Below are 17,290 nucleotides of genomic sequence, written 5' to 3'. Positions count from 1 at the left end.
ATATTTATTAAGATAATCCAATCTTTCAAGGACAAGGGGCTTCCCCATGCATCCTCACAAGTACAAGACAGCAGATTGGATTTACACTGTCTTTATGTAAGTATTCGTAAGAGTTTATGGTAGGAGCGGGTAAATCCGGGTTTTTAGTGAACGTCGCATTTAGAACGTGCGCGATGGAAATGCTATGATAGATGGTGGAAAATCTTCTTTTCATGAACGCCACATTTTGAGGGTACACCGAGCTTTAAGGTAGATGCTGAGTTAAAAAGTGGTTATTGGTAAATCTGAGTTTCAGTGAATGGCGCATTTTGAATGTGCACTACAGGTAGTCCCTCGTTTATCAACGGGGTTTGCGTTTCAGAACAGTTCCAGTTCTGCTTTGCTGTACACTTATTGCACGTAGACCTTTTTTAAGGGTGAAACCATCCCAGTTAAGCTTTGGACATTTTCTTTTACTCAATCTTCCTGGCTAGGGTGTAATATACGTGAGTCTTGAGTGACAAAAGTCTATGTGGAAAAATGACTACAACGCAATCACTTGGTACAGCGAAAAGTCTGCGATGTTATATTTAGCTGTAGTTAGATATGTACAGTTACAAATACAGTGAACGCGTAAAAAGTTAACAGCGATATGGGATATTATGAGGGAAGACTACATCAGTCCAATTCGTATTTATTTATAAAGCGCATTTGCAAACAACAGGGTGTAACAAAGTGCAGTACGTTTCAGACACGGTAGAAAAACGACCTAACACTGCAGAAGATACCACGTAATATAAAAACACTGAAATCAATTGTAAGAAATAAAATACAAAACTCTGAATTCAAGCGTTACGATTGATGTCGGAAAATCCAAGGTTTTGTGAACGTCGCGTTTCTAAAGATGCCAATTTATACAATCGTAATTTTAAAATCCAAATTGTATTGAACGTCGCTTTTCGAGGGTACACTATTATGAAGTGGTAAATTGAAAATCCGAGTTTTCGTGAGCCTCCCAATGTAAATGTACCCCGAGTTATTCGGTAGGATCCTGAAAATTCCAGGCTTTCTGAATAGCGCATTTCAAGTGTGCACTATGACGACACACTTATGTCGTCCGAATGTAAACCGACACCGCTTCCTGGTGCGGACTTTCCTCATAATAAAAGACGCACGAGAGGAGGAAACTCCAAGAGTTAGGTTCGGGTCTGTCCACTGAAGCGTTAGTCGTCATTTTACGTCAATAGTGTGAGTATTCGAGTCTCTGGTAGTTGTTTTTGTTAGTATCTTTTTGCGCGGCTCCGACTCCTGTCCTGAATTCTGAAAAAATAGGCGTTTCTTAATGGAAGTAACACCAGTGTATCTTCTGGTATGACTCTCACACAGTACTGTTAATAAGATACGTCGTCAATTTTGTAAGCATTTTAATTAACGGTAGTCAAACCTAAACTAACCTACTACGTAATACTTTTTCACTTTTTATTCTGTAGCTTCGTGGTCAATATTCACTTTTTTCTTACAATTGAACATTAAACGATGAGGCGCATTTGCATTTTTACACATAGGGGTAGTCAACTTACTTTTACACCTGTAAAACGGTTAAGAATGGTAAAATGTTGCTTAAAAACAATGCCTGTGCAGGTATGAAAAAAAGGTTTGTTATAATGGTGATGTGGTAGCTTGACTTAAGAGTTTTTTTTTTTTTATTACAAACCATTGCTTAGTTGTTTATATATTTTTGTGTGTGTTGCGAGCCAAAATTTGAGTTATGAGGCAGCTTCCGATTTGCTGCCTCCTGAATGAATTTAAAAAATGGAGCAAGGTACTCTCATGCTCTAGTATGTGGGCAAGGAGAGCCACAGTCGCTGATGCATTTTCAGCAGTTTTCACAAGGAGGGTTAGGGCTACTAACTCGAACCCTAACCCTTTCACACTGCACTTGTTCAGTGTGCAAGGCCCCCCCGTCAAAGCGCAACGACGACGGTAACGGGGGTGCGACCATCTCATATTTGGAAGTGGTGACGTACGAGCCTAGAAGGAACTCGGCAATATGTATTTGTTGTTGGAAAAGATAGCCCTAACTTTGCTAGGGGGAGGTGATGCAGCAGCAAAAAAAAGGAATGGGAATATCCCATACTAATTTCATGGCAGCATTTCGTAGTTTAAACTCGTTCATGTGCTTTGCAGTTCCAGGAAGAGCGCTTCGAAGTGTAGGCCAAGCCACACAGGCACGGGGAAAACATGCAAACTCCACACAGGCGGGGCCGGGGATTGAACCTGGGTCCTCAGAACTGTGTGGCTGACGCTCTAACCAGTCGCCCACCGTGCTGCCGGTTATCTTCAATTAACTTTAAATTTAGGATAAGCGGTACGGAAGATGATTGTTTAAAAATCCTTAAAAGAATCTCTGTACAAATCCAGCGTGAAGAATGTCAGACACGAGCAAAGCGTCCAAAGACGTGGCCCCGTCCTCGTCAAGGGTGATCTGCGTGGTCTTTGTCCTTCTGCTGCTGGACCTGCTTGGGTTCACCCTCATCTTACCTCTGCTGCCCTCCATCCTAGACCACTACGCACACACTGGGGTGGGTCATTCTTTCCTGTACATTGAACACCCATTTAACGAGGGGGATAGCCTCCAGACCCGCATGTGTTATATCGAGACACTGTATAAAAAATTTTTTATCCTTCCCAAATGCTGTGCACAAAACAAATATATACTATTCAAACACATTTGAACTCACTAAACCAGACTTACACATATTAAAACACACTTTTTAAAGCATTAGCGCCTGTTCTCACTCTCGCTGTCAATAAATGGGAGACTATTGTAAAACATCAATTAGAGAAAACGAAAAGAAGACTGGGTTGCACAATTCTCCAAATAAGAGGCGGAGCATACTTGCTTCAAGGTGTCTAGTTTTCACTCACATTTTTACAGTAAAACTGACACCTAAAACAAGAGAGAATTAAACATTATATATTTAAACACCAAAATGTTCAACCAATCGATATAATTTAGTCTAACTTAAGTCTGCTAGACATGTAATGCATAACGCCATAGACCTGCTAACATAAATTAGCATAGATGTTTGGGTATTTGTAAACTTTAAAACAGCTGCTGCTATAACACACACTGGGGACCAACACAAATAAACAGAGCATACAACAGAATAATTAAACATTGTTTAAGTAAACAAAATGTTTAGCAAAACCACTCACAGTAATTTTGTCCAACGAAAGTCTACTAGCTTAATGTTATCCATCCATCCATCCATCCATTTTCTACTGCCTATCCGAGGTCGGGTCGCAGGGGCAGTAGCTTTAGCAGGGACGCCCAGAATTCCCTCTCCCTAGCCACTTCCTCCAGCTCTTCCGGGGGGATCCTGAGGCGTTCCCAGACGTAGTCTCTCCAGCATGTCCTGGGTTGTCCCCGGGGTCTCCTTCCAGTGGGACGTGCCCGGAACACCTCACCGGGGAGGCATCCGAATCAGATGCCCCAGCCACCTCATCTGGCTCCTCTCAATGTGGAGAAGAAGCGGCTCGAGTCTGAGCCCCTCCCGGTTGACCGACCTTCTCACCCTCTCTCTAAGGGAGAGCCTGGACACCCTGCGGAGGAAACTGATTTCGGCCGCTTGTATCCGCAATCTTGTTCTTTCGGTTACGACCCACAGCTCGTGACCATAGGTGAGGGTAGGAACGTAGATCGACCGGTAAATCGAGAGCTTCACCTTTCGGCTTAGCTCCTTCTTTACTACAACAGACCGATAGTAAGTCCGCATCACTTCAGATGCTTCACCGATCCGCCTGTCGAGCTCCCATTCCATTCTTCCCTCACTCGCGAACAAGTCACCAAGATATTTGAACTCCTCCACTTGGGGCAGGATCTCATCGCCGACCCAGAGAGGGCACGCCACCCTTTTCTGACTGAGGACCATGGTCTCAGATTTGGAGGTGCTGATTCTCATCCCAGCCGCTTCACACTCGGCTGCGAACCGCTCCAGTGAGAGTTGGAGATCACGGCTTGATGAAGCCAACAGAACCACATAATCTGCAAAAAGTAGAGATGCAATTCTGAGGCCACCAAACCTGACCCCCTCTACGCCTCGGCTGGGTCTAAACATTCTGTCCATAAAAGTTATGAACAGAATCGGTGACAAAGGGCAGCCTTGGCCAAGTCCAACCCTCACCGGAAACAAGTCCGACTTACTGGCAATGCGGACCAAACTCTGACATCTGTCGTACAGGGACCGTACAGCCTGTATCAGGGGGTTCGACACCCCAAACTCCCGAAGCACCCCCCACAGTACTTCCTGAGGGAAAAAGTCGAACGCCTTCTCCAAGTCCACGAAACACATATAGACTGGTCGGGCGAACTCCCATGCACCCTCGAGGACCCTGCCGAGGGTGTAGAGCTGGTCCACTGTTCCACGGTCAGGACGAAAACCACACTGCTCCTCCTGAATCTGAGATTCGACTTCCAGACGGACCCTCCTCTCCAGCACCCCCGAATAGACCTTACCAGGGAGGCTGAGGAGTGTGATCCCCCTGTAGTTGGAACACACCCTCCGGTCCCCTTTCTGAAAAAGGGGGACCACCACCCCAGTCTGCCAATCCAGAGGCACTGTCCCCGATGTCCACGCGATGTTGTAGAGGCGTGTCAAACAGGACAGCCCCACAACATCCAGAGACTTTAGGAACTCTGGGCGAATCTCATCCACCCCCGGGGCCTTGCCACCGAGGAGCTTTTTAACCACCTCGGTGACTTAAACCCCAGAGATAGGAGACCCCGCCTCAGAGAACCCAGACTCTGCTTCCTCATGGGAAGGCGTGTCGGAGGAATTGAGAAGGTCTTCGAAGTATTCTCCCCACCGACTCACAACGTCCCGAGTTGAGGTCAGCAGCGCCCCATCCCCACTATACACAGTGTTGATGGAGCACTGCTTCCTCCTGAGACGCTGGATGGTGGACCAGAATTTCCTCAAAGCCATCTGGAAGTCGTTCTCCATGGCCTCACCGAACTCCTCCCACGCTCGAGTTTTTGTCTCAGCGACCACCAAAGCTGCATTCCGCTTGGCCAGCCGGTACCACTCAGCTGCCTCAGGAGTCCCACAGGCCAAAAAGGCCCGATAGGACTCCTTCTTCAGCTTGACGGCATTCCTCACCGTTGGGAACGGGTTCGGGGCTTGCCGCCACGACAGGCACCGACCACCTTACGGCCACAGCTCCGGACGGCTGCCTCACCAATGGAGGCGCTGAACATGGTCCACTCGGACTCGATGTCCCCCGACTCTCCCGGAACGCGAGCAAAGTTCTGTCAGGGGCGGGAGTTGAAACTCCTTCTGACAGGGGATTCTGCCAGAGGTTCCCAGCAGACCCTCACAATACGTTTGGGCCTGCCACGTCGGACCGGCATCTTACCCCACCATCGGACCCAACTCACCACCAGGTGGTGATCGGTTGACAGCTGCGCCCCTCTCTTCACCCGAGTGTCCAAGACATGCGGCTGCAAGTCCGATGACACGACCACAAAGTCAATCATCGAACTGCGACCTAGGGTGTCCTGGTGCCAAGTGCACGGGTGGACACCCTTATGTTTGAACATGGTGTTCGTTATGGACAATCCGTGATGAGCACAGAAGTCCAATAACAGAACACCGCTCGGGTTCTGATCGGGGGGGCCGGTCCTCCCAATCACGCCCTTCCAGGTCTTACTGTCATTGCCCACGTGAGCATTGAAGTCCCCCAGCAGAGTCCCCAGAGGGAGCGCTCTCCAGCACCCCCTCCAAGGACTCCTAAAAGGGTGGGTACTCTGAACTGCTGTTTGGTGCATAGGCACAAACAACAGTCAGGACCCGTCCCCCCACCCGAAGGCGCAGGGAGGCTACCCTCTCGTCCACCGGGGTAAACCCCAACGTACAGGCGCCGAGCCGGGGGGCAATAGGTATACCCACACCTGCTCGCCGCCTCTCACCGTAGGCAACTCCAGAGTGGAAGAGAGTCGAACCCCTCTCCAGAGGACTGGTACCAGAGCCCAAGCCGTGTGTGGGGGCGAGCCAGACTATAACTTCTCGACCTCACACGCCAGTTTGGGGTCCTTCCCTGCCAGAGAGGTGACATTCCACGTACCTAGAGCCAACTTCTGTAGCCGGGGATCGGATCGCCAAGGTCCCCGCCTTCGGCCACCGCCCAGCTCGCACTACACCTGATCCCTATAGCCCCTCCCACAGGTGGTGAGCCCATGGGAAGGGGGACCCACGTTACCCTTTCGGGCTGTGCCCGGCCGGGCCCCATTGGTGCAGGCCTGGCCCCAGAGGGGTGCCCCGGTGACCTGTGTCCGGGCAAGGGACGTCTTCCTGAATTGTTTGTCATCATAGGGGTTTTTGGAGTTCTGCTTTGTCTGGTCCCTCACCTAGGACCTGTTTGCCGGGAGTGACCCTGCCAGGGGCATAAAGCCCCAGACAACTGAGCTCCTAGGATCATTGGGTCACACAAACCCCTCCACCACGATAAGGTCACAGCTCAAGAAGGGGAGCTTAATGTTATATATTGCGAAATGTCATTGACAGGCTAACTGCAATTAGCATTAGTTGTTATGGTGGTAATAAACTTTTAAACAACTGCTAACGCACATGCAGTAGCAACATATACAAACAGCATACAACAATACAAACAGCATGCCACATTACTCACAGTCATCTGTACAGTAGTCTCTCTGCTCTGTGAGAACTACTACTGGAGCTTACAGTAGTAGGGTAGTACAGACATAGTACAACGTGGTACTACATTCAAGGTGTGCAAATTTAAATTCGGACTTGCCCGTATACTGTAAAAAACGACTAAAAATTATGGCTTAAAACGCTGCAATAAAGCGGAGCCGTGACTGATGAACGGGAATATAGCGTGGGGTCATTGTAACTCATGATGAGCAAGAACATGACACTAATTTCTTGTGAAATAAAAGAGTGCTTTGTGGTCCAGTCTTTCTCACATTAGATTGGCTTTCATGCATTGTGTGTGTGTCTCCTCATGATGATTTGTGCGACAGGATGCCGCCTATCAATCGCTGCAGAGCGCCATGGATGTCTTCAGAGAGGTGCTTGGGATTCCCATGGAGAAGAAGTACAACTGCGTCCTGTTCGGAGGTACTTGGACGGAAAACTTAATAGCAGTATATTTGAAACCCTTGAAAATCCATAAAGTACTTGATTTAACATACAGTCCTACCCTGATTAAGCACGGTTCTTCGTTTGAGCCCCCACTATCTCGTGTTTTTCCCCCCCTAAACTATCGTTTTTTTTATGGGTTTGTACAGTATATTAACTTACTGTAATGTCCTTCCATGTGGGAAAGGAGCGCCACTGTCGCCGATGCACTTGTCAAATTGTCAGTGTGTTTGTCACTTGTTAATTTATTTAACAACAGGAGAATGGTAAAACACATAGAGACACTCACCAAGGAACTGCTGTTGGCCACAGCTCACACCCAAACCTTCCTACGCAGACTTACATCATACACCACTAATATCTAATATAAAAATACTTCAATACACACAGTACAGTATTTTCTATACATTCAATGCTTGCAATTTATTTTTTGCTCAAATACGTTTACAAAAAGTGTGTTTTCATATGTTTATGTCTTTAAAGCGTGTGGGAGGGGTAAAACTGTAAAACAATAACTATGTGCTCTCTCTCTTAACCAGAGGTGGAAAGAAAACTAAAATCAACAACAAATGTCAAGTCCAACAAAAAATAAAGTTGTGGAAAATGACTCTACAGCAAAAAATACCTCTTAAAAGGAGACTTGATTTAATTAAACATACTTTAAAGAAGGGGATATACTATCACTATCATTCTCCGGATGCATTTTTTCCTTGCTTTTTTTTTTATTTACTTTTTTTGAGTAAGTAAATAGTAAATATGATTTAAAATGTATCAAGATCTTCAACAAAATGGATTAATTTTATAAAATGACTCTAAATTGCCCGTAGGCATGACTGTGAGTGCGAATGGTTGTTTGTTTCTATGTGCCCTGCGATTGGCTGGCAACCAGTTCAGGGTGTAACCGATGACAACTGGGATAGGGCTCCAGCACGCCCGCGACCCTAGTGAGGAGAAGCGGCTCAGAAAATGGATGGATGGATGGACTGAAAAGTTACCAAAGCAAATAAAAAAAAAATATATAAATAAAAATCCTAAAAACGTCTGAACAAATAAATAAAAATAAGTAAAGAAAAACAAAAATGTGTTTAAAAAAGTGTGTACTTTAAATTGCACTACGTTCCTTCCTTGTTTGTATGTTTGTTTGTTTTAACGTATTTTAATGACAAAACTAAAATATTGCAATTAAAAAAACTAATTATATTCTTGAAGCTAAAACTATATTGTGCGGCACGGTGAACGACTGGTTAGCACATCTGCCTCACAGTTCTGAAGACCCGGGTTCAAATCCGGCCTACCCTATGTGGAGTTTGCATGTTCTCCCCGTGCCTGCGTGGGTTTTCTCCGGGTACTCCGGTTTCTTCCCACATCCCCAAAACATGCATGGTAGGTTAATTGAAGACTCTAATTGCCCATAGTTGTGAACGTGAGTGTGAATGGTTGTTTGTCTATGTGTGCCGTGCCATTGGCTGGTGACCAGTTCAGGGTATACCCCGCCTCTCGTCAGCTGGGATAGGCTGTAGCATGCCCGCGACCCTAGTGAGGATAAGCAGTACGGAAAATGGATGAATGGAAACTAAATGTATTTTTAATGCTAATATCTTGTTATTGTTTTCGATTAAGTTCTTGTTTCACAAATAAAGTGAAAAAAATAGTTAAGCACAACAGTGAGAGCTTCAAGATGCTGTATATTCCCTGTATTTTCAATGGTTGAGTACATTTATTAAGCACTGTATGTTCCTTTAAAGAGTTTGAAATTGAGACGAGTAGAGAAGTGACAACAAAGTTTTCTTGCCTGTGTAATAACATGATCAACATCAGAATAATAGGGTCATTTCCTCATTGTGCTTTTCAGGTCTGATCGGCTCTGTTTTTTCCTTGCTGCAGTTCTTGTCATCTCCAATCACTGGAGCTCTGTCAGATCGCTATGGCAGGCGACCTTTACTCCTGCTTACTACAGTGAGTACTTGTGTACTATTGAGGTGATATATTGAGGTGAGGTGTTCATTTGTTCCAGTGGACAATGCAGCCACCAACTAAATGAGGCACAATGTCATTTAGTTGCATTTAGGTTGTTATTTCGAACAACAGTCTTAACTTTTAACAAAAATGACACCGCCTTAATTAAGGCAACACGTTTATTTGTCCCATTGAACAAAGCACAGGCCAATTAAAAGATGCTAACATCCTTCAGAGGATGGACAATGTCATTTAATAGAATTACTGTCGCTCTGTGGTTATGTTGTTTTGCACAAAAATTGCTTCCCTTTTAACAAACAAGACAACATTAACAGACATGAAGTGTTTCTTTGTTCAAGTGGATGAGAGCTATTGATAAGACAGAGAAACTTATTTCAAGTGTAAAAGCTGTTGCTAGGCAACCAAACGAAGTTGTCATTGATGAACAAATGCTTATTGCCACAGGTGGGGATCATGTCTGCCTATGTGGTCTGGGCTTTGTCCCGGAGCTTTGCCATGTTTCTTTTGTTCCGGGTGATCGCGGGTGTGTGTAAGGGCAACGTCAGCCTCTGCACCGCCATCGTGGCTGACTTGGCTGACCCCAAAGCTCGGAACCGTGGGATGGTAAAAACACATACACACAAACATTTACGCCAAGTCAAGTTTCTTACATTTGTACATTTTCTTGTGTTCTCCAGGCCATGATTGGCTTGGCCTTTTCGGTGGGCTTCACCGTAGGACCTCTGATAGGGGCGTACTTGGCCGTGACATCCAAAACTGCGGGACAAGTCTTTTTCCAGACGCCAGCGTTGCTGGCATTGGCCTTCAGTGTCGCTGACCTTATTTTTATTTGGCTCATGCTGCCCGAAACACTCACGGAGCATGCCAAGGTCAGCTACGGAAATGCAACCACTCAACCACACTAGTTTAATGCATGTACAAAAGTATTCACACACACCTCGTAATCATTTAATAGCCCATTTTCATAACCTCTTTAAGATCTGTAATCTGTCTCAATACTTTTGCTCCTTGGTTTATGATAGTTCTGACGACATAGGCTGAATTTATACAAGCAAGTGTGAGATTTATGTAGACAATAATATAAACATCTGCGGAACCAGTATCTCTCTACAGGGAGTCCTCGGTTTATGACGGAGTTCCGTTCCTATGGCGGCAACATAAGCGGAATTTGTATTTAAGACAGAAAATGCTGTAGTCTATCACTAACCAATGTTAACACAGTAGTAAAATCGTAATAACAATAAATATATGTATGACGGAATTGTCATAAAACGAAGACCCAATGTATTATATTGCAAACTTTCGTGTTCAAATCCGCTTCATGTTTTTCATTATGCTTCCATTCCAGGGTTCAAATTCTGGGTTTAGGGACTTTCGAGACCTGCTCAGCCCGTTGGCCTTGTTCAGCTTTTCTGCTGTCACTAGAACCAAAGATCCACCCTCAGAACAAAGTGAGCACTATAATACGCACTCTTGGTGGTGATTTCTATCTGGTACACACTGGTAAGACATTCATTCATTCATCCATCCATCCATTTTCTGTACCGCTTATCCTCACTAGGGTCGAGGGCGTGCTGGAGCCTATCCCAGCCGTCTCTGGGCGAGAGGCGGGGTACACCCTGAACTGGTCACCAGCCAATCGCAAGGCACATATAAACAAACAACCATTCGCACTCATATTCACACGTACGGGCAATTTAGAGTATTCAATTAACCTACCGTGGATGTTTTTGGAATGTGGGAGGAATTTGAATGTGGGAGAAAACCCACGCAGGCACGGGGAGAACATGCAAACTGCACACAGGCGAGGCCGGATTTGAACCCGGGTCCTCAGAACTGTGAGGCAGACGTGCTAACCAGTCGCCCACCGTGCCGCCTGGTAAGACATATTATGAAAAATTTACTTTCTGATTGCTCGTACACAAATAGTTGGTCTCTGGTGTGCCTGCCTACCCGTAAGTGTGAAATTTCACAACCAAGTAAAGCGCTGCCTGTTTCCCCAAATATATCTTGTTTACTATCATCCCCACATGAGTTTCTCCGCCCATGTTTGGCAGCTAGCCTAGAGGAAGAGCCGCCATTTTCAAGTGACGGCCTGCAAGCACTACGGTATCATTTCAAAGCTAAAAACCAAACAGAGCTACAGTGTTCTTGGATGCACAATCTAGCATGAACTAAAAGCGCTATCATACATACTTGATTTTTCTGCGCATTTGTCGAAGTAGTGGAGGTATTTGTGTTTGGCTGATGTGTCCGTTGCATATGCCACATACACGGATGCGCTACACTAATTGACAAGTGTAATTTGGCGGCTCAGTGATGAAGTGCTGCCTCCAGCAATGACAATAAAACCCATGCTTATGCTTTCTTTATGAGGGCTCGCTTTTTTTCTTCACACTCTGGACTAGTAACTACTCACCTCACCGTAACCCTCTATCTCCACTCCAATACTGCAGTAGAGGGCAGTGGCTCTTCCCAGATACAGCACACCCCCTCAAAACAAGCTCAGTTCGGCAAGGCATGACAAATTTGGTGTAAATGTGCTTTAATTTTGAATACTTGGGGTATTTTGACAAAGGCATGTCACAGACGTCGTCTGTTAAAAAAACAGTCAAATTCTGAGAGTAACATACTGTTTTTCATGAAAACGGTATTATACACTAAAAAAGATTCATTATCGAATACATTAGTGGCATTTTTAATTAAATACGGTAATATACCATAAGTATTATTGCATTCTGGGACGGATTTGCAAATCAAGTGCGGAGACGCCATATAAATACTATAGCATACCGTATTTATTTTATGGACACATGCATGCTGGGAGTCTAACAAATTGTCCTGTAAAATAACAGTAAAATACTGGCAGCAGGCAAGATGGCAACACACCAGGTTGTTATTGTTTTTTTTACAGCTATGATACTGTTTTCAACTTTACAGTGTATTACTGTAATTGCTGATTGAATTGAAATACAGTATATTACTTTTATTACTAGTATATTTTCTCTTTACCATACAATAATGACAACAGGGTTGCCAGCATTTTACTGTTATTTTACAACTCAGTATTGTTTTGTCATGATCAGTGTTTTTGTAGACATCATGTTGATTAGATTTTGTTTGTCTCATATTTTGTCAAGTTTTCCTGTCACATGTTGATGTCTTGTTATCTCATTTTATCTTTATCTCCACCTGTTCTCATCAGCCCCTCTACCTTGTGTCAAACAATCAGCTCCCTCCAGTAACTTGTGCCTTGTCCCGGTGTTAGTTGTTGTCTCGTCAGTTTGCATGTGTAGCCCTCAAAGGCAGTACTCACAAAACCGTTGAACCCTCAGTTCACTGGGGAAAAGAAACCCAAACCGATTGTCGTAGGAACGAGCCCTCAAAACGCTTCAGTAGGCACAGCGACTGGATCCCGTAGCGTCGAAGCGGCAGCCCGGTGGCGTTGAGCAGGCAGGACCCGTGGCGTTCAGCAGGCAGGACCCGTGGCTTTGAAATAGTAAATCCGTTCGCGTTGCCAACAGTCAAAAATCCGTTCGCGTTGAAAACAGTCCAAAAATCCGTTCGCGTCCAAAAACCAGGTGCAGACCCCCCCCAAAAAAAAACTCTCTCTTTCCCGCCGCATCTCCCGCTCTTTCTCCCCACGACCCACCTCCTTCCCCCAATCCCATTGGACCACCACCCCTTCAATCAATCATTAAAACAAAAAAAACCCTGAAATGTTCACAGACCCCTCGGAACGCAGGACACCCCAGTATCCATCCACACAAAGAACCAAACAAACTTTTAACTAGTTTTCACAACAGCAATTCAAACAAATACAGTTCAACACATTTTAGTCAGTACACTACACATGTATTTAGTTCCCTGGTTTCTTTCAGTCCTTGTCAGATCATTGTTGTCTGTAGCTGCAAATCGTGTGTCTAGTTTGTTATGTTACCTGTTGTGGTGAGTGTTTTGTGTCCTTGAGTTTCTTTGAACCTTGTTTTTTTCTGACTTAGTTCCTTTAGTGTTTAGATTTTTCCATGTGCCTTGATTGCCATTGTATGTTTTTTAAAATAAATAATTTTGGCCTTGCCTGGCTGCTTCGCTCTGCGCTGGGTCCTCCACTTTCTTTCCTCCAACACCACACAACGTGACAGAATGAACTGACCTTCTGTCTGATCAAAACGAAGTCAACAAAAACACGGATCATGACAAAACAATAGTGAACTGTAAAATAACATGAAAATGCTGGCAACCCTGCTGCTGGTATTTTACTGTCAAGAAAGAAAATGTATAATATACTGTAATTCATTGAAATCAGCAATTACAGTAACATACTGTAAAGTTGAAAACAGTAGCAGAGCTTAAAAAAACGGTAAGCTGGCAACACATTTGCCAGCATTTTACTGTAAAGAGAAAATACAGTAATATACTGGAATCAGAATCATCTTTATTTGCCAAGTATGTCCAGAAAACACACAAGGAATTTGTCTCCGGTAGTTGGAACCGCTCTAGTACGAAAACAGACAGTCAATTGACAGAGAACACTTCAGTATAATCAGCAATTACAGTAACATACTGTGAAGTTGAAAACAGTAGCAGAGCTGTAAAAAAGACGGTAACAAGCTGGCAACACAGCTGCTAGTATGTTGCTGTTATTTTATAAGACAATTTGTTACAGCATTCTTACTAAGACACCTGGGCAGTTTCAAATTATGAAAAACATGCTTCATATGTCGCTTTAAAATTGTCTTGACAGGAATGCAGAGGCTCAAAGTGTTAGGCCAGGTTTACTTCTGCTACCTCTTCCTGTTCTCTGGCTTGGAGTTCACGCTGAGTTTCCTCACGCACCAACGCTTCCACTTTACTAGGTGTGCACACCATTTGCACAGACACTTGCACAAGAAATGCACTTTTTTTTTTTTTAAACAATCTACTTGTTTTATATTTCAACAGCATGCAGCAGGGAAAGATGTTCTTCTTCATCGGCGTGGCCATGGCGTCCATCCAGGGTGGATATGCACGCCGAATCAAATCTGGACATCATGTCAAAGCTGTCCGCATGGTAGAAGGAGCTTTTTCCAGGGCGTCTTTGAAATGGCTTTTATTCTAATACAAGGGGTCCTTGGTTTACAGTAGACACCATTACGAGGTTTCAAATGCAGCCCAATGATGTAGTTAAGGTTAAGAGACTAGAGTTGGCCGTATGGGGCCCCGAACAACACTTTGCCCACCCCTGAGCTAGAGTATAGTTTCCTCTGCTTTCCTGTTATGTGGAATTAGAGGATTTTTTTCTGGTAGTGAGCACTTATTGAATTAGACCCGTTCTTGTGGTGAGGAATAGTAAATTGATTATTTGTTTCTGTCGTGTTGCTGCTTTTTAGGCCATCGCCGCCCTGATCCCAGCATTTATTCTCATCGGACTCTCATGGAACATCACCATGCTTTACGTGGGCTTGGCGCTCTATTCCTTTGGTGAGTTATATTAACAATTTTACCACCAATTTAGTATTTTTTCCATTCAATTAGAAGTATATTGTTACATGGATATTTCGAGGGAAAACATGTGGTTCCACAGCCTTATAGTGCGGTGTGGTGCAGCCATTTTGATTTACAATAAACCCACAATACATTCCAGGCTCACCCATGATAGGTGAAAAAATAGCGAGACATATCAAAAACATATTATATTATAGTTTTACCACTCACACATGCTTTAAACACATTTAAACTTAGTAAAATACTTTTTAAAGTATTCGTTAGCACATGTTCTTAGTCTCTGTCTTAACACACTCACTCGCACAGTTCTCCAAATAAGAGGCACAGTATGCTTGCTTTTAGCTACAGTATTTGTCACTCCCAGTCAAAGTCATAGTAGTTTTTAAACATTTTCATTATAGTTAGTTTTTAATTTGGCACGGTGGACGACTGGTTAGAGTGTCTGCCTCACAGTTCTAAGGACCGGGGTTCAATCCCCGGCCCCGCCTGTGTGGAGTTTGCATGTTCTCCCCGTGCCTGCGTGGGTTTTCTCCGGGCACTGCGGTTTCCTCCCACATCCCAAAAACATGCATGGTAGGTTAATTGACATCTCTAAATTGCCCCTAGGTGTGAATGTGAGTGCGAATGGTTGTTTGTTTATGTGTGCCCTGCGATTGGCTGGTAACCAGTTCTGGGTGTGCCCCGCCTCGTGCCCAATGATAGCTGGGATAGGCTCCAGCACGCCCGCGACCCTTGTGAGGAGAAGCGGCTCAAAATTTTTGCTTATCAGATCATATTTGTTGCACTGGTCTTTTGTATTTTCGCGTTGAGGTGCTGCCTGTTGTGGTCCCAGCAGAACCGCAAAGCACATGTAACATCGGCGTCAAGTGTTGATCCGCTACTACATCTTGTATTCATTAGGAAACGTGCCTACAATTATCTAATTAGTTTACAGATGTTAATGTTAAATGTATTAAGGCACGGAGCGATGTTAGGGTTTATGTCACAACGCAGAATGAACTAACTTCAAATTCAGAAATGGCTGATAAAATCAGAAAAATATTGTATTTAATATTTTCCTGGAGGATGCATTTGGGGTTAGCCTTTGAAGTTGGTAATAGTGAAAAATGAAGTGAAACAGACAATGATTGTAGTCAATTCTTTTCCTGAATGAGAGTGCTTAAAGGGGAGGTGCAGGTGGAGATATCTGGGCCTCGCTCAAGTTGGAGGCCAAAACAAAAAAGCAAAGAAATGAGGCAAATTGAATTTGAATCTTAAATTTGTCCGTCAACATGTACTTGAATGGTGTCAATAAATATTTTTCTGCGTGAAGATTTTTTTTTACTTTTGCCTTATTGTACTCTTCAGAGTCTTCCAGATTGCATCATTTATGTTAAAATTAAAAAAATTCACTACGGGGCCCGGGTGATAGTTTTCTTTTGTATTATTATTTTTTGTCACTTTTTTCATGCCTTTGGAGATTTTACGGAATCACTCGTGTAACTGTCTGTAGGTCTGTATTTTACTGCCCCGTGGTGCCCGATGCGCGCACACCAGAAGGAGCAAAATGTGGAATTTCTGACAGATTAATGGCATTTCTGTTAATTTTAATAGGGAAAGATGATTTGAGATTAGTGTTTTGAGTTACGAGCATGGTCACGGAACAACTTAAACTCATAAATCAACCCACCGCTGTACATATTTTAGGATAAAAGGCTACATTTACGCTTCCATTTCAGGTTGCTGACCTTCTAGTGCAGATTAAAGCAAACAATTTTGTTTCTCTTTTCATTTTAGCGGCAGCAGTTGTGGTCCCGTGCCTCTCAATGCTTGTCTCTGAACATGGTGAGTCTTTTTTTTTTTTTTTTGGGAGGGTTGGGTAAAAAAATAGTTTATGATGGTTTCAGTCTTTTTCCCCAGGCACGGCCAGTCAGAAAGGCACAGTGATGGGCATTTTACGCAGTCAAGGTGCTCTGGCCAGAGCTCTGGGGCCCATAGTGTCTTCCTCTGGTAACCACAAGTTTATACCAGACATGCCTGTGTAATGCATATGTTTTATAATCCTATTTTCTTGTTATTTTAGTTTACTGGCTGGCTGGAGCACAGATCTGCTTCCTTGTCACGTCGGCCTCCTTCGTGGTACCTCTGATTCTGCTGAGCGCAGCCTGATGACACCTAATACTACTCATTTTGGTTCATTTTGACACTATGGATGTCTTTGTGTTTACATATGCTCATTTGTGAGGGAGTTCACACGAGATGCAAGAACATCAAGGGCAAGAATAAGAGAAGGGAGTCTGTGTGTGTGTGTGTTAAGCTTTTATACTGTAATATTTTTGTCACGTTAAAGAACAAGCATACAGTGTTGTCGCCCTTAAAGAAGTCTATTTTCTTATCATTGAGAGAACATTTGTCTGCTTAAAAAATATTTATACTTTTTACTATAAAATTAATCTCGTGAAACTATACTGTATTTAGTTACAATGTGGATTTTACGCCACATTCTTTTTTTATCCTAAATTTTCAAAAGTATAATCTATGGACAAATCTCACTCTGTTGGCCATTTGCGTCCACCGAGTTTCCTTTTTTGGAACCGTTTTAGCAAAATTTGTAAAAAGGGGAAAAGAATCATGCAAATGTAATGAAACTTATCAAGGTTGGGAATTTTTGTCCAACTCATTAAATATAGCCCACTGAATTATGTTAA

At 43.9% G+C, this 17,290-nt stretch overlaps 1 protein-coding gene across 3 annotated transcripts; it reads left to right on the top strand.

Moving 5' to 3' along the window:
• The first annotated feature begins 174 nt into the window (after positions 1 to 174).
• Positions 175 to 17,290, top strand: mfsd10 (major facilitator superfamily domain containing 10). 3 transcript variants are annotated; one of them, XM_061767056.1, is made up of 13 exons: positions 175 to 249; positions 2,401 to 2,561; positions 7,025 to 7,121; positions 8,995 to 9,098; positions 9,564 to 9,722; positions 9,797 to 9,988; positions 10,468 to 10,570; positions 13,864 to 13,975; positions 14,061 to 14,169; positions 14,489 to 14,579; positions 16,380 to 16,427; positions 16,503 to 16,592; positions 16,666 to 17,290. In XM_061767056.1, exons 2-13 carry the CDS (start codon positions 2,409 to 2,411, stop codon positions 16,749 to 16,751), a joined length of 1,344 nt encoding a protein of 447 aa, XP_061623040.1. In that variant the 5' UTR covers positions 175 to 249; positions 2,401 to 2,408; the 3' UTR covers positions 16,752 to 17,290. The 3 variants fall into 3 exon arrangements, with proteins under 3 accessions (XP_061623040.1, XP_061623039.1, XP_061623041.1); XM_061767055.1 differs by lacking the exon at positions 175 to 249 and adding an exon at positions 1,068 to 1,227; XM_061767057.1 differs by lacking the exons at positions 175 to 249; positions 2,401 to 2,561 and adding an exon at positions 1,077 to 1,227.

Source organism: Phyllopteryx taeniolatus, chromosome 3 (assembly GCF_024500385.1).
Source record: "Phyllopteryx taeniolatus isolate TA_2022b chromosome 3, UOR_Ptae_1.2, whole genome shotgun sequence".
Classification (NCBI taxonomy): domain Eukaryota; kingdom Metazoa; phylum Chordata; class Actinopteri; order Syngnathiformes; family Syngnathidae; genus Phyllopteryx; species Phyllopteryx taeniolatus.
This window is presented reverse-complemented; position numbering and strand designations above follow the sequence as displayed.

Excerpts from the sequence above, each read along its gene's own strand:
- mfsd10 (XM_061767056.1), top strand. The coding sequence starts at position 2,409 with ATGTCAGACACGAGCAAAGCGTCCAAAGACGTGGCCCCGTCCTCGTCA. Across the intron at positions 2,562-7,024 it reads ACCACTACGCACACACTGGG|GATGCCGCCTATCAATCGCT; the intron begins GTGGGTCATTCT and ends TTTGTGCGACAG. Across the intron at positions 14,170-14,488 it reads ATGTCAAAGCTGTCCGCATG|GCCATCGCCGCCCTGATCCC; the intron begins GTAGAAGGAGCT and ends GCTGCTTTTTAG.